Source organism: Lepidochelys olivacea (assembly GCF_965140295.1).
Source record: "Lepidochelys olivacea isolate rLepOli2 genome assembly, chromosome: 24".
In the NCBI taxonomy this organism is placed as follows: Eukaryota; Metazoa; Chordata; order Testudines; family Cheloniidae; genus Lepidochelys; species Lepidochelys olivacea.
Genome location: NC_140434.1, coordinates 17,972,629 through 17,996,187, shown reverse-complemented (window position 1 = coordinate 17,996,187; position 23,559 = coordinate 17,972,629). Strand labels below are relative to the sequence as shown.

Here is a 23,559-nt window from a genome sequence, read left to right as displayed (position 1 = left end):
CACCTGGGAGGTTACTGCCCCTCCGTAAGCCAGGCCCCGCCCTGGGGCAGGATGGGAGCCAGCGCCCCCTACAGGGGGCAGGCCCCGTGCCCCATTCCCCACCCCCCCGAGGCTGGTGCCCCCTAGATGCCCAGAGCTGCAGTTACCTGCCTGGCTCCTGGACTCTCCCAGCCAGTTGCAGAGGCTGGTGTTGCAGACGTGGTGGCAGGAGTAGCCAGGCAGGTTGGAGTTAGACGACGCCGAGGTGCCCGAGAAGGGGCTTTTGGGTGCACCACGGTCACCGTCCAGTTGCCTGGAAATCAAAGTTGGGGGTGGGGGGTGAAGAGAGCAGCGGAAAAGAGCCCCCAGGCGAGTGCACGGTGAGGGCCAGATGCCACCCACCCTTGCTACAATCCCCTCTTCCAAGGCCAGCTGGCACCAGCCGGGCGGAGCTCCGGGGCCTGTCCACGGTGCAGGCCTAACCCTGCCCCCTTTCTGTCTACACACCGACCCAGGACCTCACCGTGGGGTCGCGTTGGAGTCAAGCCCTATCGCTCTGCAATGTAGACGCAGGAGCCCCAACCCGGGGGCCAGGGCTCAACCCTGCCTAACCCAGGGTTACCAGTGAGTGTAGACGCTCCGTGTGCCGTCGGCCTGTGTGAACCGGGGCAGAGCTATTAGACAAACATCCCAGCTTGACTGAAAACTTGGCCTGATGGAGAATCCACCACCCCACTTGGAAACTCCCCCTCACCATTAAAAAGGCCCATCTTATTTCCAGTCTGAATCTGTCCGGTTTCGGCTCCCAGCCGTCGGATCGGGTCAGACCTTCCTCTGCGCGACCGAAGAGCCTGTTTTCAATAGTTGTTCCACTCGTAGGGACGCATGGACGGGGATCAAGTCTCTTTGTTTAGCTAAATAGCTGGAGCTCCTGGAGTCTCTCACTCAAAGGCAGGTTTTCCTCCCTTTACTCCGGGAACCTTAGGCCTGGGTTTGCCAGCGCCGAAGGCAGAGCTGCAGAGGGTGGGGAGGCTTAAAGGGGGTAAGAGGGGCAGGACGGGTCCTAAATCCTGAGATAATCTGGTGTAAATGGGGAGGAAATCTGGTTGGAATGGGGAGGGGCTATGGTGGAGATGGGGAGGGGCCCCACTGTAAATCAGGAGTGGCTCTGTTGCACATTAGGGGTAGCGGCGTTGCACATAGAGGGTAAATATAGTATAAATTATGAGTAACTGCCGTTGAAAGGGGAGTAAAATCAGTGTCAAGCCAGAGTCAAATCAGTGTCAGTCTGGTAACTGAAATCAGGAAATGTGGAAATCAGGAGTCACTCCAGTGTGAAACAGGAGTAATATCACTGTAAATCAGGAGCAAATCCGGTGTGACTAGAGTAAAACTAGAGTAACTGTTGTGAATTGGGAGTAACTCCAGGGTAAAATCGAGAGTAAACCCATTGAGCAATCGGGGATAACTGCAGTGTCATTCAGGAGTCACTGTGGTTTAAATTGGGTGTAACTATGGAGTAAATTGGGAATGAGACCAGTACAGGTCAGGATTAGCTACTTTGTAAATAGTGAGTAACCCTGGAGTAAATGTGGAGTAACTCCAGTGTAAAAGGAAAGGAGCCCTGGTATACATGAGGATCAACTCTGATGTAGATTTAGAGTAACTCCGATGTAAACTGGGAGTGAGTCAATTGCAGATCAGAAGTAACCTGAGAGTAATGTCACTGCCAATCAGGAGTAACTCCAGTGTAAACTGGGAGTAACTCTGGAGTGAACTGGGAGTAATGCCCATGGAGCATAATCCCAGTGGAAATGGGGAGTAATTTTGTAGCAGTTACAGGCCCCCCATCAAACTCGTCTCTGTCCCGTCTCCACGCCCGCCAGCCCCGCCCTGTGCTTCCCACGGATCCCGCCCCAGCAGGCTCTGCCACCTCCCTCCCCCCGCCCCGTGGCTCAGCGGCTCCCCCTGCTGCCTGGTTCCCGGAGGTCCCGGGGAAGCCCCGGGGGCCGCGCCCATGCTGATGCCCTCCACGCAGGTGCGGTGCTGCGGCTGGCAGGGCGGTGCCCGCGGCATGAGCGAGTTGGGGGGTTATGGGGGAGCCATCTGGGACTCCCCCCGGGGTTTGGGGACAAGGGCCTATCAGGATACAGGGGTCAGTAGCAGGGCCCCCTGACACCCCCAAGGCCGGGGGAGCGGGTTGTGTCACAGAGGGACGAGTTCCCCCCGCCCCACACTTTGCCCCACCTCACTGTCCTTGGGCGGAAGAAGCCCCAGCTTTGGCCTCGTGCCAATCACTAGATGAAATTCCATGTCCCACCTCTCCCGTCCCAGAGCCAGGGCCAGAACCCAGGAGTCCTGGCTCCTCTCCCCCTGCTCTAACCACTAGACTCCCCTCCCCTCCCAGAGCCGGGGAGAGAACCCAGGAGTCCTGACTCCCGCCCTCCACACCATACTCTAACCATTAGCCCCCACTCCCGTCTCAAAGCTGGGGTAGAACCCAGGAGTCCTGGCTCCCAGCCCTGCTTACTTTTGGGTTCCATTAACCCACCCCGGTACCTTGGATCAGGAGAGCTGATGCCTGGAGATAGGGCGGGGCCAGTTCCCACGCCCTGGGCCTGCCGTGGGTCATGGTGGCTCGGCCTGTGCTGGGGTCCAGAGGAGGGTCCCGGCTGGGCTGGGGGGTGGCTGTGACGGGGGATCCCGAAGCCCCGCTCTGTGGTCACAAACTGCGTGTGAGCGACAGGGTAGGACGGCCAGACTGACAAGGAAGGGCTGCTTCCATGAATGACCCCCCCTCTGCTGCCCCCCCAGCCGTCCTGCTCCCCACTCGCTCCCCACCCCTCCAGCTGGCTTCTGGCTCCCAGCCAGGCTGGGGCTGGATAGAACCTGCTCTGCCGGCAGCATGTGGGAAATCATCCATCCGGGGGCCTGGTTACACAGGGCCCCCTCGCCCGGCGCTGAGATGCGGCCACCTCTGGGGTGGGGCGCGGGGGGGCTGGTTACACAGGGCCCCCTCGCCCGGCGCTGAGATGCGGCCACCTCTGGGGTGGGGCGCGGGGGGGCTGGTTACACAGGGCCCCCTCGCCCGGCGCTGAGATGCGGCCACCTCTGGGGTGGGGCGCGGGGGGGCTGGTTACACAGGGCCCCCTCGCCCGGCGCTGAGATGCGGGGCGCGGGGGGGCTGGTTACACAGGGCCCCCTCGCCCGGCGCTGAGATGCGGCCACCTCTGGGGTGGGGCGCGGGGGGGCTGGTTACACAGGGCCCCCTCGCCCGGCGCTGAGATGCGGCCACCTCTGGGGTGGGGCGCGGGGGGACTGGTTACACAGGGCCCCCTCGCCCGGCGCTGAGATGCGGCCACCTCTGGGGTGGGGCGCGGGGGGACTGGTTACACACGGACCCCTCGCCCGGCGCTGAGATGCGGCCACCTCTGGGATGGGGCGCGGGGGGCTGGTTACAAACGGACCCCTCGCCCGGCGCTGAGATGCGGCCACCTCTGGGGTGGGGCGCGGGGGGGCTGGTTACACAGGGCCCCCTCGCCCGGCGCTGAGATGCGGCCACCTCTGGGGTGGGGCGCGGGGGGCTGGTTACACAGGGACCCCTCGCCTGGCGCTGAGATGCGGCCACCTCTGGGGTGGGGCGCGCCGGGTTGGTTACACAGGGCCCCCTCGCCCGGCGCTGAGATGCGGCCACCTCTGGGGTGGGGCGCGCCAGGCTGGTTACACAGGGCCCCCTCGCCCGGCGCTGAGATGCGGCCACCTCTGGGGTGGGGCTCGGGGGGCTGATTACACAGGGCCCCCTCGCCCGGCGCTGAGATGCGGCCACCTCTGGGGCAGGGCAGCTGCGTAACGACCCAAGGGAGCGAAGAGGGGCTGGTAAGAAGCTGGGGGCGGGGGCTGTTCAGTATGGAATTGTCTAATTTGGAGTCCCATCTGGATGCCTGGGTCCATTTTTCAATTTTCCTCCACATTTAAAGGGCCCCTTGCCTTTCTTCTACTAAGGAACGGGGGGCAGGGGTGGCAATTCTCTCCCTCCCCTCTATACTGCGATGGGTTGGGGTGGGTCCCATCTGTGCCAGAGAGGGGGCTGGCATATCCCCTCTGATGGGGGACCTGAAGGGGGCTGCAGAACCACCTGACATGTCCCAGGCCAGCAGCCTCAATTCTCCGGTACCAGGATTCCTGTCACCCCGCACCCCACCGCCGGAAAGAGACCAGCTGGGCGATGCAAGGGCTTGGGGGTAAGAGACTTTATTAAAGAGAGAGGCTTGGGGGGAGGGGGGTGCGCAGGACGGGGGGGGCCCACAATGGGGACTGAAGTCAGCAGCAGAAACACAGGGAAACAGGGAACGTCACATGGGGCTGACCCCCCACCTCTGGGAGCCCTCCCTTTAAATGTGGGGAAACTGAGGCATGCAATGTGGGGGAAGGGGGAGTGACTGCCTCATAGCTGCTAAGAGTTGGGGAGAGAACCCAGGCGTCCTGGCCCCCAGCCCCGCTCACAGCCCCAGGCGGGCTATCCCCAGAACCACTAGCAGGGGCCAGGCGCCTGGGAGACGTGGGCGTGGGTGGACGTGGGGTAGCTGTTTTTCTTGCCGGGCTCGGTGGGGCGCGCGCGGGGGCCGGTGCTGTGGGGCGGGTCCCCCTCGTAGCTGGGGTTGAGCGGGTCCGTGCTGTGGTCGTAGCCGGTGTGGTCTGGGTCCGGATAGTGGGCCTCCGTCCTGGTGGGGCAGCTCCGTGGCTGCCGTGCCGTGGCTGCGCCCGGGCTGTTGGTGGCCTTTCCAGGCCGTGGCATTGGCGAGGGGGCCGTAGCCGGGTATCCCGGTGGGGACGTGGCCGGAGGAGATCTTGAGGCCCAGGGAGAGCAGTGCCCGGGCCCCCTGCCCGTTGCAGTAGCTGCCGGAGCAGCAGGTGCCAGCCTCGCGGAGCTGCAGGGGGCCGAAGTGGCGGCTGGGCGGCACGGCGCAGGATGGGGCCTGGCAGCTCCACATGAAGATGGGCACTGCCAGCTTCCCTGGGGGCACAAGGGGGAAGTGTGTGAGAGGGACGCCAACCTCCCCAGGGTGCAATGGGGCAGCCACTGTGTGCCGTGGGAGAGGGGCATCACGCCAACCTCCCCAGGGTGCAATGGGGCAGCCACTGTGTGCCGTGGGAGAGGGGCATCACGCCAACCTCCCCAGGGTGCAATGGGGCAGCCATTATGTGCCATGGGGCAACAGGCATCATGCTGACCTTCTCAGGGTGCAATGGGGCAGCCATTATATGCCATGGGGCAACAGGCATCGTGCCAACCTCCCCAGAGTGCAATGGGGCAGCCGTTATGTGCCATGGGGCAACGGGCATTGTGCTGACCTTCCCAGGGTGCAACGGGGCAGCCACTATCGTGCCATGGGAGAGGGACATTGTGCCAACCTTCCCAGGGTGCAGTGTGGCAGCCATTATGTGCCATGGGGCAATGGGCATCATGCCAACCTCCCCAGAGTGCAATGGGGCAGCCGTTATGTGCCATGGGGCAACGGGCATTGTGCTGACCTTCCCAGGGTGCAACGGGGCAGCCACTATCGTGCCATGGGAGAGGGACATGGTGCCAACCTTCCCAGGGTGCAGTGCGGCAGCCATTATGTGCCATGGGGCAACAGGCATCGTGCCAACCTCCCCAGAGTGCAATGGGGCAGCCGTTATGTGCCATGGGGCAACGGGCATTGTGCTGACCTTCCCAGGGTGCAACGGGGCAGCCACTATCGTGCCATGGGAGAGGGACATGGTGCCAACCTTCCCAGGGTGCAGTGGGGCAGCCATTATGTGCCATGGGGCAATGGGCATCATGCCAACCTCCCCAGAGTGCAATGGGGCAGCCGTTATGTGCCATGGGGCAACGGGCATCGTGCTGACCTTCCCAGGGTGCAACAGGGCAGCCGTTATGTGCCATGGGGCAACGGGCATCCTGCCAACCTTCCCAGGGTGCAGTGGGGCAGCCATTGAGAGGTCACGGCAAAGGGGTGGTTGTGCCGACCTTCCCAGGGTGCAATGGGGCAGCCGTTATGTGCCATGGGGCAACGGGCATCGTGCCGACCTCCCCAGGGTGCAGTGGGGCAGGGACGGGGGCGCACTGGGGGCCGGAGGCAGCACCCTGACCCAGGCAGTGCCCCGCCCAGTTGGGCCGTCCTGGTCACTGGCAGGGGGGGTGCGGGGGCTGCAATGCACCCCAAGGGCAGCAGGGGGAGCCAGGGCTGCTGGGGTACAAAGCCCAGCGTCACCCCCACTGCTCCCCACCCACCTGCTGTGAGGGTGCCGTTGCCGTGGTAACGGCGGGCGTCCTCCCCGTCGCACGTCACCCGCTCCAGAGTGTGGGGCTGGGGGCCGAGGCTCAGGCCGGCGTAGCACTGGGTGGGGCCGCTGGGGGCCGGAGCTGCAACGAGACACGGATCAGAACCGGCGCCCCCACAGAGGGGACAGGCCCCTGTGCCCCATTCCCCGCCCCCCCCCCCCGGAGCCAGCCAGTCCCTGCCCCGGGGCTGGATGGGAGCCGGCGCCCCCCAGAGCCCCCCGTGCCCTGTTCCCCATTCCTGTTACCTGTGGCCTGGCCAGGGCTCCCCAGATCCAGCCCCTTGGCATTGCACTGGTCAGACAGGCAGTAGCGGACATCGGCCTGGATGTGGAGGAATCTGCTGGGCCCAGCGGGGGGTTCGGTCCCTGCCTTGGGGTGTCCATCTCTGCACCCCCTTTGGATCAGAGTCACAGACATGCCCCCTGGAGAGAAAGAGCCACACGAAAGGCAGGTGAAGACAGTAGCAGGGAGTTCCACAGACCCTGGGGCGGGGCCCATCTCTGGGGAACGCCTGGAATCAGCCCCACGGGCCCATCTACCCTCATATCCCGCCCACTCCCTGCCTCTCTCGGCTCAGCCCCATGGGCCCATCGAGCCCAGTGTCCTGCCTCCGCCCTGCCCCCTGGATCAGCCCCACGGGCCCATCTACCCTGGTGTCCCGCCCAATCCCTGCCCCTTAGATCAGCCCCATGGGCCCATCTACTCTCATATCCCGCCCACTCCCTGCCCCTCTCGGCTCAGCCCCATGGGCCCATTGAGCCCAGTGTCCCGCCTCCTCCCTGCCCCCTGGATCAGCCCCACGGGCCCATCTACCCTGGTGTCCCGCCCCCTCCCTGCCCCCGGATCAGCCCCACGGGCCCATCGAGTCCGGTATCCGGCCTCCCTGCGCTGTGGGGGTGTCACCTGCGCTGAGGGTGACGGCAGCCTCCATGCAGGCGCCGTGGGCCAGGGCGCAGGACTCGGGGCTCGAGTCCGCAGGACTCGGAGCCAGCCTCTGCGGGGAGACGGAGACGTGGAGGCGGGGTGGGCACCGGGGGGGGGTGTCCCTGCTGCCCCCTGCTGGAGGGGACGGGCCCTGCTCTGTGTGTGTCCCCCTGTCCCTGCTGCCCCCTGCTGGAGGGGACGGGCCCTGCTCTGTGTGTGTCCGTGTCCCTGCTGCCCCCTGCTGGAGGGGCTGGGCCCTGCTCTGTGTGTCCCCGTGTCCCTGCTGCCCCCTGCTGGAGGGGCTGGGCCCTGCTCTGTGTGTGTCCGTGTCCCTGCTGCCCCCTGCTGGAGGGGCTGGGCCCTGCTCTGTGTGTGTGTGTGTGAGATTGTGTTTCTCTGCATGCCATGGTGGGTCTGTGTGGACGTGATGGTTTGTGGGTCCCTCTGTGTGTCAGTGGTTGTGGGGGCAGAGAGGCGAGCCGTGTCGTGTGTCTAGAATTCTGCGTGTGCGCTCACAACGGAGGCGGCGCCTGAGTCAGCGAAACAACAATACCACAAGTTGTGCCCACTAGGGGCTAGGCAGGGGGAGTCCTGGCTCCCAGCTGTGTCCACTAGGCCCCCCCCTTTCCCCTCCCACAGCCAGGGAGAGAACCCAGGAGTCCTGGATCCCAGCGTCCTCCTGCCCCGGCTCTAACCACCAGACCCCACGCCCTTCCCAGAGAACCCAGGAATCCTGGCTCCCGACCCCCACCCCACACACACTCTACCCACTAGGCTCCCCCTCCCTCTCCTCCCAGAGCAGGGGAGAGAACCCAGGAGTCCTGGCTCCCAGGCTGCCCCCGCTCTAACCCACTAGACCCCACTCCCCTCCCAGAACTGAGGAGAGAACCCAGGAATACTGGCTCCCAGCCCCACTGCTTTAACCACTAGACCCCACTCCCCTCCCAGAGCCAGGGAAAGAACCCAGGAGACCTGGCTCCCAGCCATCCCCCCACACCAGACCCCACTCCCCTCCCAGGGCTGGGGAGAGAACCCAGGAGTCCTTGATCCCAGCCTCCTCAGGTCTAACCACCAGACCCCACTCTCTTCCCAGAGAACCCAGGAATCCTGGCTCCTGAAGCCCCCCACCCACTCTATCCACTAGGCTCCCCCTCCCCTCTCCTCCCAGAGCCAGGGAGAGAACCCAGGAGTCCTGGCTCCCAGCCCCTCCCACCCCACACACACCAGACCCCACTCCCCTCCCAGGGCTGGGGAGAGAACCCAGAATCCGGCTCCCAGCCCCGCTGCTCTGACCCCCCAGCCCCCAGCCCCTCCAGGGAACCCAGGAATCCGGGCTGTTGGTACCTGGGATCAGCAGAGCAGAAGCCAGGATTGCCAGCAGTGATGCTGCCGGGGCCCCATGTCCCGCCCCAGGGCCCCCCCATGGCCCCGGAGAGCCCAGCTGCCGGAGAGGGGCAACCCCCCCGGGATCTGTGCAGCTGTGTCCGAGCGGGCGAGTCTCAGCCGCGTACGGGTGTGTGGGGGGGGAACCTCTAATTTATAGTCCCCCCTCCCGCGCGCTGCTCAGCGGGATTGCACCATGGCGCGACTTCCACAGCTCTGGTGCAATGATCCCATTGGGCAACCGGTACCACAGCGCCCCTGGCTGGAGACGGGGGGTACCCAGGCCCTGGATGTGGGGGCAGCCGGGGTGCCCCAGAGACACCCCCCCCCGTGCCCAATTTCCTCCCCGTTCTCCTCGCCATCCCAGTCCCTGTCCCTCACGCCCGGGGGGAGGTGTGGCCCAGGGGGCCAGCTTACCTGTACCCCATTCCTTGCTTTGTTATCCTGCTTTATTCTATTTATGATAATGCCAGGAACCTGCCGGCTTTGACCCTGTACGATTTGCCTTTCGTAGGGAATGAGAGGCTTGAAACCTATAACCTTTGGCATAGGTAGACTTAAGTATCTCATAAGTTATAGGTTTCAGAGGGGCAGCCGTGTTAGTCTGTGTCAGCAGAAAGAACGAGGAAGCCTTGTGGCACCTTAGAGACTAACAAATTCATTTGAGCATAAGTTTTCGTGGACTAAAACCCTCTTCATCGGATGCATGCAGTGGAAAATACAGTAGGAAGATCGATAGATATATACAGAGAACATGAAACAATGGGGGTTGCCATACACACTATAATGAGAGTGATCAGTTAAGGGGGGCTATTATCAGCAGGAGAAAAAAACCTTTTGTAGTGATAATCAGGGTGGCCCATTTCCAACAGCTGACAAGAAGGTGTGAGAAACAGTAGGGGTGTGTGGGGGGGAAATAAGCATGGAGAAATCGTTTTACTTTGTGTAATGACCCATCCACTCCCAGTCTTTATTCAAGCCTAATTTAATGGTGTCCAGTTTGTAAATTAATTCCAGTTCTGCAGTTTCTCATTGGCATCTGTTTTTGAAGTTTTGTTGTTGTGATATTGTGACTTTTAGGTCTGTAATTGAGTGACCAGAGAGATTGAAGTGTTCTCCGACTGGTTTTTGAATGTTATAATTCTTGACGTCTGATTTGTGTCCATTTAGTCTTTTGCGTAGAGACTGTCCGGTTTGACCAATGTACATGGCAGAGGGGCATTGCTGGAACATGATGGCATCTATCACATTGGCAGATGTGCAGGTGAACGAGCCTCTGATCATGTGGCTGATGTGATTAGGCCCTGTGATGGTGTCCCCTGAATAGATCTGTGGACACGGTTGGCAACGGGTTTTGTTGCAAGGATAGGTTCTTGGGTTAGTGGTTCTGTTGTGTAGTGTGTGGTTGCTGGTGAGTATTTGCTTCAGGTTGGGGGGCTGTCTGTAGGCAAGGACTGGCCTGTCTCCCAAGATCTGTGAGAGTGATGGGTCGTCCTTCAGGATAGGTTGTAGATCCCTGATGATGCGTTGGAGGGGTTTTAGTTGGGGGATGAAGGTGACGGCTACTGGTGTTCTGTTATTTTCTTTGTTGAGCCTGTCCTGTAGTAGGTGAGTTATAGGGAGCTGAAAGTGGTATGCCAGGGCGGGCATTTTATCCAAAATCCCGACATCAGCCACCCACAGAACATCGCTGACACCAGCATCCGGAAAGTTCGGGACAGAACCTCCCACCGCATCGGTGCCATGACAGCAAACGGACGTGGACGCTAATGGGGTGATGTCAGACATCTACTAACCCGTAGCAAACGGACCCCTTACGGGGAGGAAATGCAAACCAGGACCGCTGTTGAATATGCATTCGTCATGGCAGCGTCAGCGTGACCGACTATAAAAGTAACATCCCAGGGGCAGCGGATGGGCTGGAGAGACGTAGACCTTGTGGGGGGCCAGACTGATGGGAAGACGAGGACGGTGACGGTGATGAGAAAGATAATGGTGAACAGTCCAGGGTGGAAGGATGGCCGTCCAAATGTATTTTCTCTGTTATCTCTGTCTGCCTCGTTGCGTTTAAGTGTGTATAACTTTGCTAAATTATTAATAAATCATATATTTATATACGTAGAGAGGGTTCCTATGCACCTGGGCACATCGGGGTTCCCAAATTATACGGTAATTTTACAATAATCTTACTGGGCCTGATCTTGGGACAAGAAACCTGTTAATCCTCAAGTTTTACAATTATATATACCCAGCTCTGGGTCAGGCTACAGAGGTCAGGTGTTTGGCTCGTGATTCGGTTGGGGGGCTGCCCACGCCTGGAGGGGCTGAGCCCTGCTCTGTGTGTCAGTGGATGGGTTCGACGACCCCAGCGCCTGGGTGGGCAACGGGCCCGGAGCCGAAAAATCCAGCCCCACATGTGGGCGCTGGCCAGGGGGGAATCCGGGCTTGAGGGAAGGGGGACAGTAGGGCTGAGACCTACACAGGAATCCCCCACACACATGGACACACCCAAACCCAGCCTGACACCCACATGTGCACCCAGCCCCACTGGTGTGCACGCACAATCAGGCCGCAGCGGCCTGCATGGGAGATGCGCTAAACCCGGGAGCGCAGCAGGGAGCCACGCGAACACCCAAGCTGGTGTCATGCTCGAGACGCCCGGAAAACGGCTCGTTTGTGTCTGGACCGAACCTTCCACCCACGTGGCACCAGGCCGGCTTCACCCGCCGAGCGGCCGTTTGACTTCGGCTCGGGCTGGTCTCGGGGAAACCCAGCGATGGGCGAGCTCAGGGGAAACTCTGAACAGGCCTAAAACGCCCTTGCAGTTTCCCAGGTGAAATAACCAGTGTGTCTGCGGCCGGCTTTGAGAAAGGGGGCGCGGGAAACCCACCGGGCCAGCCGATAACTGGGCATTTTCATTCGGCCACATGTCACCGACTAGGGCGAGGGGCGTCGGCCAGACACACAGCAGGGGGCTGGGGAGCAGCGACTCCGGAAGGGATTCGGGGCGTTGGGGGAGAATCATCCAAACCGGGCCCCCCTGTGTGACGCTACGGCCAGACGGGCTAACGCCGTCCTGGGCTGGCTAAATGAGAGTCTCCAGGTGGAGCAGGGAGGGGCTTCTCCCTCTGGAGCTGACCTGGGGGTGACGCTGCCGGGCCCTGGGTCCGGTTCTGGGGCGCACAGTCACTCGGGGAGGGGTCAGTCAGGATAAAATGTAGGGTTAGGGCTAATATTTGAGGTCAGGGTTCGAATTTACATTTAGGGTTACAGTTCACTTGAGGGGTAGAGTTAAGATGATAGGTTTAAGGTACACATTAAATGTTAAGGTTAAGAGAAGTGCTCAGGTTTGGGTCAGAGTTTCTCCTTAGGGTTAGGGCTGGGTTTGGGAGTTAGGGAAGGGGATACAGAAGATGAGATTTTGACCTGCATAAATTCAGAGAGGACTCTCAAATGCGATCCTGCGAGGAGCCCTGCCGTGAGAAGGGTGATCCCTGCGCTTCTCTCCCAGCCTTACACAAAGAGCCTGGGTTCGTGCCAGGTGTGTCTCTTCTAAAGAGGGGGATTTGCAAGCCGTGGTCCGAGTGTCCTGTTTAAATCTGTCCCTCTCTCTGCCCAGGCTGCCTCCGGGTTCGCGGTCACCACCTCCTGGATGGAGCGGGTCCGTCAGGCCCATATCAGCAGCACCCGCGGGAGTCGTGCACAATATGGTGATGCAGTCAAAGGGCGATTCAAGAAGGCAGACGTTAGCAGAGGTGAAAGTAAGCTGGTACGCCCCGGTACGGCATACCAGCAAAAGCCGGTGCACCTTACCGGGGTGGATCGGCTTCCCCCGGAGCAATTTAAAGGGCCTGCGGCTCCCAGCAGCGGCTGGAGCCCCCGGCCCTTTAAATTGATGCCAGAGGCCCCGGCTGCCACTGTTACCCCGGGGAGGGGGAAGGCGGCACTTGCCGATAAAGGGTAGGCCGGGGCTGGCTCTGACCTCCCCCAGCCCCGCCCCTTCCACCTGAGGCCCCGCCCCTTCTGCAGGCCAGAGCCGGCCCCAGCCCAGCCCCGTACTGGTAAGCCCCAAGACATACTTTCACCCCTGGACGTTAGCAAACTCGGGGAGCTGGTAGGTCCGATCCCATGGGAAGCAAGTCTAAGGGGAAAAACCATTGAAGACAGTTGGCAGTTTTTCAGAGACATTATCACAAGATCAAACTATCCCACTGTGGAGGAAAGATTGGAAACCTGGCCAGAGACCACCCTGGCGTAACCAGGAGACCTTCAATGGTCTGAAACTCAATAAAGAGTCCTACAAAAAGTGGAAACTCGGTCCAATGACAAAGGATGAATATGAACAAATAACACAAGTCTGTAGGGACAAAATTAGAAAGGCCAAGGCCCAAAACGAGATCAAACTTGCTAGGGACATAAAAGGAAAGAAGAAAACATTCTGCAAATACATTCAAAGCAAGAGGAAGACCAATGACAGAGCAGGGCCGTTACTCAATGAGGGGGGAAAGACAAAAACAGAAAATGGCAGAGCTGCTTCATGACGTCTTTGTTTCGATTTTCACCCAGAAGGTTGGTGGCGAGTGGACGTCTCACATAGCGACTGCCAGTGAGAATGAGGTAGGATCAGAGGCTAAAATCGGGAAAGAACAAGTTAAAAATGACTTAGACGAGTTCGATGTCCTCAAATCCCCAGGGCCTGATGAAACACGTCTGAGAACGCTCAGGGAGCTGACTGAGGAGACAGCTGAGCCGGGCGTGATGATCTTGGGACAGTCGTGGAAGACGGGAGACATTCCAGAGACAGGAATCGGGCAAATAGAGGGCTCGTCTACATCGGCACTTTACAGCCCTGCAACTTCCTCGCTGAGGGGTGTGAAAAAACACCCCCCCCCCCGAGTGCAGCAAGTCTCCGTCATGCGGGAAGGACATGCCGAGTGGGGTCCCGCAGGGATCAGTTCTGGGTCTGGTTCTGTCAATATCTTCATCAGTGGTTTCGACCATGGCAGCGAGAGCACGCTTATAGAGTCTGCGGACGATACCCAGCTGGGAGGTTGCAAGTGCTTTGGAGAAGAGGATGAAAATCCAAAATGAGCTGGACAAACTGGAGACTTGGTCTGATGTAAATAGGATGAAATTCAATGAGGACAAATGCAAAGTCCGCCACTGAGGAAGGAACAATCAGCTGCGCACACACAGAATGGGAAATGGCGGCTCAGGAAGGAGTCCTGCGGAAAGGGATCCGGGGGTCAGAGTGGACCACAAGCTAAATACGAGTCAACAGGGTAACACTGTTGCAAAAAAAAGCGAACGTCCTTCTGGGCTGGATTCGCAGGTGCGTTGAAAGCAAGACACGAGCAGTCATTCTTCCGCGCTGCTCTACCCTGATTAGGCCTCAACTGGAGGGTTGTGTCCAGTTCTGGGCACCACATTTAATTTAGCCAACTTTAATTTTTGTGAGAATAACGAGGAGTCCCTGCGACCCCTTAGAGATGAGCACGTTTATTTTTGTGATGATTTTAAAACCTGAGTTGTATTTAATAAAATCATCGTGAAACATTTTTCAGTTTTTGTGATGGTCCCATACAGCCCCCCTTCGTCCTCACGGTCTCAGCCTTCGGCGCCCCCCCCCCCATTTCAATTCCCAGGGAAAACACTGGTCAGAGCAGAGCCCCGAGGACGATTTGAGGGTTCGAAATCTGCAGAGCGAGCGACCCCAGGAGCTCTAGCTATTGTGCTGAGCCCAGAGCAGACTCCGGGCTCCCCGTCTCTCCGTCCCAATGCAGGGAGCAGATTGGCTCAGGGCCGGTCAGTTGAGCAGAGGAAGCGGGGACGTGAGCCAGCAGCTGGGGGCTGAAGCTGGATAAATTCACCCTGGGAATAAGCGTCGGTGTTAACCAGGGCAGGGAATGAACCGTGGGGATGAGATTCTCCATCTGGGCAGTTTTAACTCCCGCAGGGCTGCGTCTCACAGCCCTGCTCTGGCTCCTGCAGGGACCAGGTTGGGGCAGGTGTCATGGAGTCCCTGGGCAATGCTCTGGACCTGCTCCCCATGAAGCCAGGCAGGACTCTGGGGCAGTCGCCTTTCTGTGAGCAGCCTGTCTGCAGGACACACAGCTCACCCGGCTCCACCTTCCTGGGTCTGACCTCGGAGCATTCAGCCTCCTCTGCCCCTCTGTGCGCTTCCCACAGCGAGTCCGCTCAGGCGGGGTCCTGGGGGGGCCAGAGGGTCCTGCCCCCCAACTCCGCAGTCAGACGGGACTCTCAGCCAGCCAGTAAAACAGAAGGTTTATTAGATGACAGGGACATGGTCTAACACAGAGCTTGCAGGTGCAGAGAACAGGACCCCTCAGCTGGGTCCATTTTGGGGGCAGTGAGCCAGACAACCACGTCTGCCCTTCACTCCATGTCCCAGACAGCCCCAAACTGAAACTCCCTCCAGCCCCCCCCCCCCCCCCCCCCGGGCTTTGTCCCTTTCCTGGGCCAGGAGGTCACTGGATCCCTTTGTTCTCCAACCCTTTAGCTCTCACCTTGCAGGGGGGAAGGGCCCAGGCCATCAGTGGCCAGGAAACAGGGTGTCGGCCATTCTCTGTGTCCAGACCCCTGCACACACCTGCCCTCTAGGGCTCTGCAATGATCATACACCCTTACCCCACCCCCTAGATACTTAAGAACTGCCCAGGGGAAACTGAGCCCCCCCCCACTATTCAGAGGAAACATTAAGAACAGTCCCACTTTGTCACAGCAGGTCAGAGGAGATCAGACGCCATGTAACAGGATGTGGGTTTCGCGAGGCAGGCAGACCGAAAGCTTGTGACAGGAGGTGGTTTTCGCGAGGCAAGCTGGGCTGCAGGACACCCGGGTGCTCACCCCAGCTCCGCTGCGGGCTGCCCGCAGGCCTCGGAGCCCGTCACGGCCCTGCTGCAGGGCTCAGTTTTGCCATCTGTCAAATGGGCGGAACGATCCTTGTAGAGTGTAAGGCCTTCGGTGGAGGTGGCTGTGTCCGAGCTGCCCCGCCCCCCAGTCCATATAAAGCCACGCGCCCCCCCCCAGCGCCCTGGGTTGTTGTTTATTGCTGGGCTGACAGAGGCTGGTTGCTTCACGGCACCTTTCCCAAACAGGGCTGATGCAAGCAGGGAGCCGGAACCACCCCGTCCCCGGGGGTGTTTCAACAGCCCCTGGGTCTTGGCAAAGCCCCGGGGTCCCGTACGGCTGCTTTCTGGCCCCATGTGTGTAACTGTCAGGTTCAAAAACACTGACACAAACAAAGAGCCACCATGCAGCCCGGAGATCGACCCCACGTATGCAGCCATGTCTGGGGTGGGGCACCACGGGGGCTGTTTATACAAAGCAGTCAAGGCAAGGCAGTGACGGGGTGGGGCATCGGGGGGAAGGTTGGGGCAGGATGAGCTTGTCGGGGGATTGGGGGCAGTGTGGGGTGAGGGTCACAGGGACTTGGGGGCGGAGCAGGAAATGGGCCTGGTGTTAGAGGAGGGCTGAGGGGAGGGAAGGGAAATCAGGGGAGTGGTTGGTTTCGGGGGACAGGGACTCAGAGGAGGGGGATGGGGCCCAGGCTGGCTCTGGGAGGGGAGTGGAGTCTAGTGGTTAGAGCAGGTGGGGGCCGGGAGCCAGGACTCCTGGGTTCTGTCCCCAGCTCTGGGGGGCAGGTCTGGGACTCAGAGCAGGGCTCACCCCCAGCAGGGTGGTGGCAGGGGGACAGACACCGTCCAAACTCCCCCCACTCCCAGCCTGCGTGGCCAGCGGACCTACAGCACGACACAGATGTCTGAATGTACAACCACACCCCCCCCGCCTCAGCAGCCACACACAAAGCCACACCCCCCAATTCCCTGGGAAGAGCATCACGCACACAGTCGTACCTGTCCCGGCAAAAATATACAACAAAAACAACCAGAGAAGCAAACACAACTCGTAAATGCCACCCCCGCCCAGCCACAGTTACACCCAAACCCACAGAGAAACACGCCACAATCGCCAACACACAGCGCCCCAGGCACTAGCCATCCACACTCACAACCTCTAACAAACACTTCTAGCCGCCCCCCAAAGCCACACTCACAACAGAACGTAGTCCAACAAAGCCACAAACACACCAAAAACATCACGTAAGCTGCCAACACAATGCACTCAAATATCCAGTGCCACAAACATGCAAAACAAGGCAGCCACAACAGGTCCCATGGTGTGTGTGGGTGTGTGTGTGTGGGGGGGACGACTGTGCAGGTGTGATTGTGAGGTGGTGGGGGGGGGTCACACAAACACACAGGCCCCCATGTTCTCGCTTCCCTGTAGCCCAGGGGAATCCAGGCGCCCCCCAAATCACCCCATGGGGCCTCCCCCACTCTGCTCCTGGAGCCAACCTCCCTTTCCCTACCCGCCTCCCCCAACACAGACCCGCCCCCACACAGGAACTGCAGGCAGCTCCCCCTGCTGGGCAGGGCAGGAATTACAATAAAATAAAGTTTATTAATGAAATAACAAAAGCACCATAAATTAGAATAAAATAACCATCATCATAATAATAAAACAGGGTCACAGCCTGTCAGCTGCCAGCAGAGGGGTGAGGGGCTGGGGAGGGACCCCAGCGGATGGACTGAGTCGGACAGGCCTTAGCCTAATGGGAAAATAAATTATGAACCTTCAAATCCATGGAGGTATCCCAGGGGAACAGGGGTGGCTCACACAGCGTGTGTGTGGGGAGAACAGATTCATTGGACTGCCAGCCCGCCCTGCTCGAACCACGAGATCCCCCCTCCCCTCCCCGAGCTGGGGAGAGGACCCAGGAGTCCTGGCTCCCAGCTGCCCCGCTCTCGGTCTCCCCGCGGGGCATCAGGAGCTGCGGGGCAGCAGGACGAGCAGGGCCAGGAGGGCAGCGCCGTAGAGCAGGGCTGGCTGGGCCCCAAGCCTGCGGCCGGCCCGGCTCCTCCTGGCCGGGGGGAGGGCGCCCGCCTGGATCCGGCTGTTGCAGAAGTTGCCCCGGCAGCAGCGGGCCTGCACCCCGGCCAGGCGCTTGTAGATGGAGGTGTAGGGGGCATCGCACCAGGCCGGGGTGGCGCAGCCCTTCAGCATGGCGCCCGGCCCCCTCAGCGCTGGGGAGGGAGGGCAGGAGAGTGAGATGGAGCCCGGAGCCGGCCCCCAAGCCCCCACCCAGACCCCCTGGAGCGAGATGCCCCCTGCCCTGTGCCCCTGCTGAGCCCCCCAGCCCTCCCATGGCCTGGCGTCCCCGGCTGAGCCCCTCTCCCAGCCTGGTGCCCACTGTCCCCCCACCACATAGTGCCCCTGACGAGCCCCCAGCCCCTGCCCCCCGCTGAGTCCCCCACCCTCCCCCGAGCCTGGTGGCCCCTCCCCTGCACTCCTCTCCCCCCACAGAACCATGGCCCCTGCCCCACCCCCCGCAGCACGGCGCCCCCAGCTGGCTCTGCAGCTACTCACCATGGCTCCCCACAGCCTCCATGCAGTGGGTCATGGGCCCCTGGCACTGCAACCGGGTGATGTTTTCTGGGGTGCAGCCATGGCTGGAGTTCCCTTCGCAGGCAAAGCAGGTGACTCCGTTCAGGGGCAGGGGGGATTCCTGGTAATCTGAACCCGGGTCAGAATGGATCACTGGGCAGCCCGAAAACCAGCTGGTGCCCCTCACTCCTGACCCGCAGCCCCCTGCCAGCCCAGCCCTGGGCTCCCTCCCCCAGCTCTGCCGGTGCCCCTCACTCCCGACCCGCAGCCCCCTGCAGCCCAGCCCTGGGCTCCCTCCCCCAGCTCTGCCGGTGCCCCTCACTCCCGACCCGCAGCCCCCTGCAGCCCAGCCCTGGGCTCCCTCCCCCAGCTCTGCCGGTGCCCCTCACTCCCGACCCGCAGCCCCCTGGTTACCGTGGGCGTCATTATTGCACAGGCTGGAGTTGCAGCATTGCAGCAGGTAGAAGCTGTCCTGGTTGTGGAAGCCCAGGGGCTCCTGGCACCGAGAGATCTGCCCGCAGCCTTTGATGCGCCGCTCGTCCTGGGGAAACTCTGGGGACAGAGAGAGCAGGGGTGACGTGGGGCCTGTCCCCTCTAGGGGGCGCTGGCTCCCATCCGGGCCCAGGCTGGGGACTGGCTGGCTTAGGGGGGCCAGGAATGGGACGTGGGGCCTGTCCCCTCTAGGGGGCGCTAGCCCCCATCTGCCCCCAGGCTGGGGACTGGCTGGCTTAGGGGGGCCAGGAATGGGATGTGGGGCCTGTCCCCTCTAGGGGGCGCTGGCCCCCATCTGCCCCCAGGCTGGGGACTGGCTGGCTTAGGGGGGCCAGGAATGGGACGTGGGGCCTGTCCCCTCTAGGGGGCGCTGGCCCCCATCTGCCCCCAGGCTGGGGACTGGCTGGCTTAGGGGGGCCAGGAATGGGACGTGGGGCCTGTCCCCTCTAGGGGGCGCTGGCCCCCATCTGCCCCCAGGCTGGGGACTGGCTGGCTTAGGGGGGCCAGGAATGGGACGTGGGGCCTGTCCCCTCTAGGGGGCGCTGGCCCCCATCTGCCCCCAGGCTGGGGACTGGCTGGCTTAGGGGGGCCAGGAATGGGACGTGGGGCCTGTCCCCTCTAGGGGGCGCTGGCCCCCATCCGGCCCCAGGCTCGGGGGACTAGCTGGCTCAGGGGGTCTCCAGCAAAGAGGCAGAGGCCCATCAGGTGCTGGGGCCTGGGCCCCCTATGTGGGGCGGGGAGGGGGTCTCGGGACGGGTCCCTGCTCACCATCGGGCGTGGAGATGGCTGCGATGTCCACGCACTGCTGCCGGGGGTCCAGGCACCGGATCCGCATCAAGGAGGGGCTGGAGCAGGAGTGGTCGGAGGAGGAGCAGGAGAGGCAATCCAGGCTGGCGTTGGAGGGGAAGGAGCTCAGGGCTGTGGGGGGGAGAGAGGCGGGGTGAGCAGGGGACAACGGGACCCCCCGGGGGAGGGCGAACAGACTGGAGGGGGAAGGACCCCGCCGGCTCCATGGACTGACCCTTGGGCACCCCCTGGTTGCAGAGGTCGGTAGCGCAGTGCTCTTCCGCCAGCATCACAATCTGCCCGTGGGAGACGAAGGAGATGGAGTTGTTGGGTTTCCCCTGCACGTCGCAGCCCTTCTGGATCCGATCGGAGACCCCGGAGCCTGGGGGGTGGAGGAGAGAGTCAGAGCCATTGGCAGGGCTGGCTCGGGGGAGCCCGGGGCTGGGCTAGCCGGGGGCTGTGGGTCGGGAGTGAGGGGCACCAGCAGGGCTGGGTCAGGGGAGCCCAGGGCTGGGCTGGGAGGGGGCTGCGGGTCGGGAGTGAGGGGCACCAGCAGGGCTGGGTCAGGGGAGCCCGGGGCTGGGCTGGGAGAGGGCTGCGGGTTGGGAGTGAGGGGCACCAGCAGGGCTGGGTCAGGGGAGCCCAGGGCTGGGCTGGGAGGGGGCTGTGGGTCGGGAGTGAGGGGCACCAGCAGGGCTGGGTCAGGGGAGCCCAGGGCTGGGCTAGCTGGGGGTTAGCTGGTCACTGGGGGGCACTCACGGGAGATCATGGTGAGGGCAGTTGTGCGACACTGTCCCTGCTGCTCCCCACAGTCCTCCATCTCCTGGCAGCTCCGGTCCCCATCACAAGAATAACATCGCAGGGCAGCCGCTGGGCGGAGAGACGTGGAGGAATTGGAACAGAACCCAGAAGTCCCAGCCCCCCAGATCTAACCACTAGACTGCACTCCCCCCCCCCCGAGCCAGGGAGAGAACCCAGGAGTCCTGGCTCCCAGCCCCCCAGATCTAACCACTAGACTGCACTCCCCCCCCAGAGCCAGGGAGAGAACCCAGGAGTCCGGGCTTCCAGATCTAACCACTAGACCGCACTCCCCTCCCAGAGGGAGGGAGAGAACCCAGGAGTCCGGGCTCCCAGCCCCCCAGATCTAACCACTAGACTGCACTCCCCCCCAGAGCCAGGGAGAGAACCCAGGAGTCCGGGCTCCCAGATCTAACCACATCCAGTCCCCAGCTGATGGTGAATCAGAGCTAAGGGGAAATGAGCGGATTGAGTTCACCTCTTCCTCCCCCTGAGAGGGGACCCTGAACTCTGGTGAGGATCTGCTCCCCCAGGGGACTCCTGGCCCTTCCTCGGGGGAGGGGACCCCCCCAGCTCACAGCCCTCTCCTAGGGCGGGGCTCAGCCCCCCTGCCGAGCCCCCACCTGGCCAGGGAAGTGTCCTGCCCCTCCCCCACTGGGTTCTCTTCTCCCTCCCCCTTCAGGATCTGACTCAGGGCTAAGAGCCGGGACAAAACCACCGAGCGGCTCCCCGCGTCCGCGCCCACCTGGCCGCCAGCTCGCATCCTGCCCTGCCGCCCCACTGCTGGGGCAAATCCTGCAGCCACAGCTGCACCTCGGAGCTGGGGAGAGAACCCAGGCGTCCGAGCACCCCTCCCCCCCCGCCGCTCTAACCACTAGACCCCACGGCCCTCCCAGAGCCGGGGAGAGAACCCAGGAGTCCTGGCTCCCAGCCCCCCAGATCTAACCACTAGACCCCACGTCCCTCCCAGAGCCAGGGAGAGAACCCAGGAGTCCTGGCTCCCAGCCCCCCAGATCTAACCACTAGACCCCACGGCCCTCCCAGAGCCAGGGAGAGAACCCAGGCATCCGAGCACCCCTCCCCCCGCTCTAACCACTAGACCCCACGGCCCTCCCAGAGCCGGGGAGAGAACCCAGGAGTCCTGGCTCCCAGCCCCCCAGATCTAACCACTAGACCCCACGGCCCTCCCAGAGCCAGGGAGAGAACCCAGGCATCCGAGCACCCCCCCCCCGCTCTAACCACTAGACCCCACGTCCCTCCCAGAGCCAGGGAGAGAACCCAGGCATCCGAGCACCCCTCCCCCCGCTCTAACCACTAGACCCCACGTCCCTCCCAGAGCCAGGGAGAGAACCCAGGCGTCCGGGTTCCAGTACCTTGGCTCAGCAGCGCCCCCAGCAGGATGCAGCCCCACACAGACTCCATGGCTTCGGGGCTCGAACCTGCGACCCCGGCGCCGGCGCCCCGTCCTGCCTCTGGCTACTGTGTGCTGCCGTCCCGCGCCGGGGCCGCCTTAAGAACCTCCCCCCCCCACCTCGTCCGCGCCTGGGACACACCCCTTCCCCCCCCCCCGGCTGCGGGGCTGGACCCGGGAGCTCAGGAGTGGGGCGGGGGCTCTTCGGGGAGGTGGGCTAGAGCCGGGGGGGGGGGTAATCTGGGGGATAAACATCGGGGGTGCTGGGGGTCCCCACTGGGAGGGGCTGGGGGGTTACCTCGTGGGGGCTCTTAGGGGAGATGGGTAGGCGGTATCTGGGGGAGAAACAGCAGGGGGTCCTGGGGGGGTCCCCCTGGGGCGGGGGGTCTGGTTGGGTTGTTCCCTTGGGGGGCTCCCAGAGGGAGGCGGGGTGGTTAGAGCATCGGCAGGAAATGGGTTTGGGGGGGAACAGCTGGGGGGGTCTGCCTGGGGAGGGACAGCTGGGGGTTACCCTGTGGGGGCTGCCACAGGGTTTGGGGGAGGGGGTGGATGGTCCTGTGTGGGGCGGTGACCCTGCATCATGTCGCCCCCTTGTGGCTAATGCCAGTGGAGGATAACAGCTCTTCTACTGGGGCTTTCTGAGGGCCCGCGAGGAGCCAGAGGGCCGCGGCTTTCCAGCCCTGCTCCCGCCCCTGGGGCCAGGCCGCCATGGAAGGAGGGTGTTTGTCCCCCCCCAGAACATGGCTCTGGCCCAGCTGGGGCGCCCCACGGACTTTTATGGGGTGCAGAATCCTGGGGTGATGCCCTGTTACAGCACCAGAATAGGAGTGGTTAGAATGAGGGGACTGGGTGCCAGGACGCCTGGGTTCTCACCCCAGCTCTGCAAGGGAAGTGGGGTCTAGTGGTTGGGGGGGGGAGCCAGGACGCCTGGGTTCTCTCCCCAGCTCTGCGAGGGAAGTGGGGTCTAGCGGTTGGGGGGGGGGGAGCCGGGGAGCCAGGATGCCTGGGTTCTCTCCCCAGCTCTGTGAGGGAAATGGGGTCTAGTGGTTGGGGGGGGGAGCCAGGACACCTGGGTTCTCTCCCCAGCTCTGCGAGGGAAGTGGGGTCTAGCGGTTGGGGGGGGGAGCCAGGGAGCCAGGACGCCTGGGTTCTCTCCCCAGCTCTGCGAGGGAAGTGGGGTCTAGTGGTGGTGGTGGGGAGCCAGGGAGCCAGGACGCCTGGGTTCTCTCCCCAGCTCTGCGAGGGAAGTGGGGTGTAGTGGTTGTGGGGGAGGAGCCGGGGAGCCAGGACGCCTGGGTTCTCTCCCCAGCTCTGGGAGCAGAGTGGAGACTTTCTCTGGCCTGTTGTATCAGGTCAGGCTGGAAGGTCACAAGATACCTTCTGGCCTTGGAATGTGTGTGTCCGTGTGTGTCCGTGTGGTTGTGGCGTGTGTGTGACACATGCCCCCCGGTTACAGAAATCCCCGGCTCGCTTGCGAAATGGAGCTGATTGGAGCGGAACATGGATGGAAGAAATGCAGCGCCGGGCCCAGATGCCCCCCTGCCCGCTGGGGCGGAGCGAGAGATTGTCAAGATCACACACACACATCCTGGTTGTCGCACACACAAAGGCCCCCGTGCCCCCCCCCCCAACCAACTTGTTTTATCAAGCAAAAAATCGGTTCATGTTCAGCAGAACCCGGGAACAGGAATTAGACAAAAAACCCACAAACCACTTCCCGCTCCTGAGCTGGACAAAACTAGCCCCGGTCCTGCCCCCCAACCCCCCCGATTTCACCCCTTCCCATCCCCCCACAACTTCCAAGCCCCCAGCCCCACTTCCCCTCCCCCACAGCCCCTTGCCCACTCCCACCAGCCCCACTGCCCAATCCCCAGCACCCCTTCCCATCCCCCCACAGCTGCCCATCCCAATTCCACTTGCCCCCTGCCCCCCAGACACAGCCCTGCTTCCCACCCCTCTGCCTCCCCACCGGGACCCTCTCCAGGGGTGG

General features: G+C 62.3%; 2 protein-coding genes across 2 annotated transcripts; both read right to left on the bottom strand.

Annotated features, from left to right (window-relative positions):
- Positions 1 to 4,302: 4,302 nt before the first annotated feature.
- LOC311512660 (ly6/PLAUR domain-containing protein 5-like) lies at positions 4,303 to 8,712 on the bottom strand. The gene is made up of 4 exons (XM_084614011.1): positions 8,576 to 8,712; positions 6,553 to 6,729; positions 6,257 to 6,388; positions 4,303 to 4,993 (listed from the first exon to the last, which is right to left on the bottom strand). Exons 2-4 carry the CDS (start codon positions 6,722 to 6,724, stop codon positions 4,479 to 4,481), a joined length of 819 nt encoding a protein of 272 aa, XP_084470137.1. The 5' UTR covers positions 6,725 to 6,729; positions 8,576 to 8,712; the 3' UTR covers positions 4,303 to 4,478.
- An 8,421-nt stretch (positions 8,713 to 17,133) lies between these two features.
- LOC311512574 (urokinase plasminogen activator surface receptor-like) lies at positions 17,134 to 21,647 on the bottom strand. Its single transcript, XM_084613846.1, has 7 exons — positions 21,532 to 21,647; positions 20,120 to 20,230; positions 19,596 to 19,742; positions 19,343 to 19,492; positions 18,497 to 18,634; positions 18,065 to 18,211; positions 17,134 to 17,721 (listed from the first exon to the last, which is right to left on the bottom strand). The coding sequence occupies exons 1-7, from the start codon at positions 21,578 to 21,580 to the stop codon at positions 17,462 to 17,464; spliced, it is 1,002 nt and encodes a 333-aa protein (XP_084469972.1). The 5' UTR covers positions 21,581 to 21,647; the 3' UTR covers positions 17,134 to 17,461.
- Between the last annotated feature and the right edge of the window lie 1,912 nt (positions 21,648 to 23,559).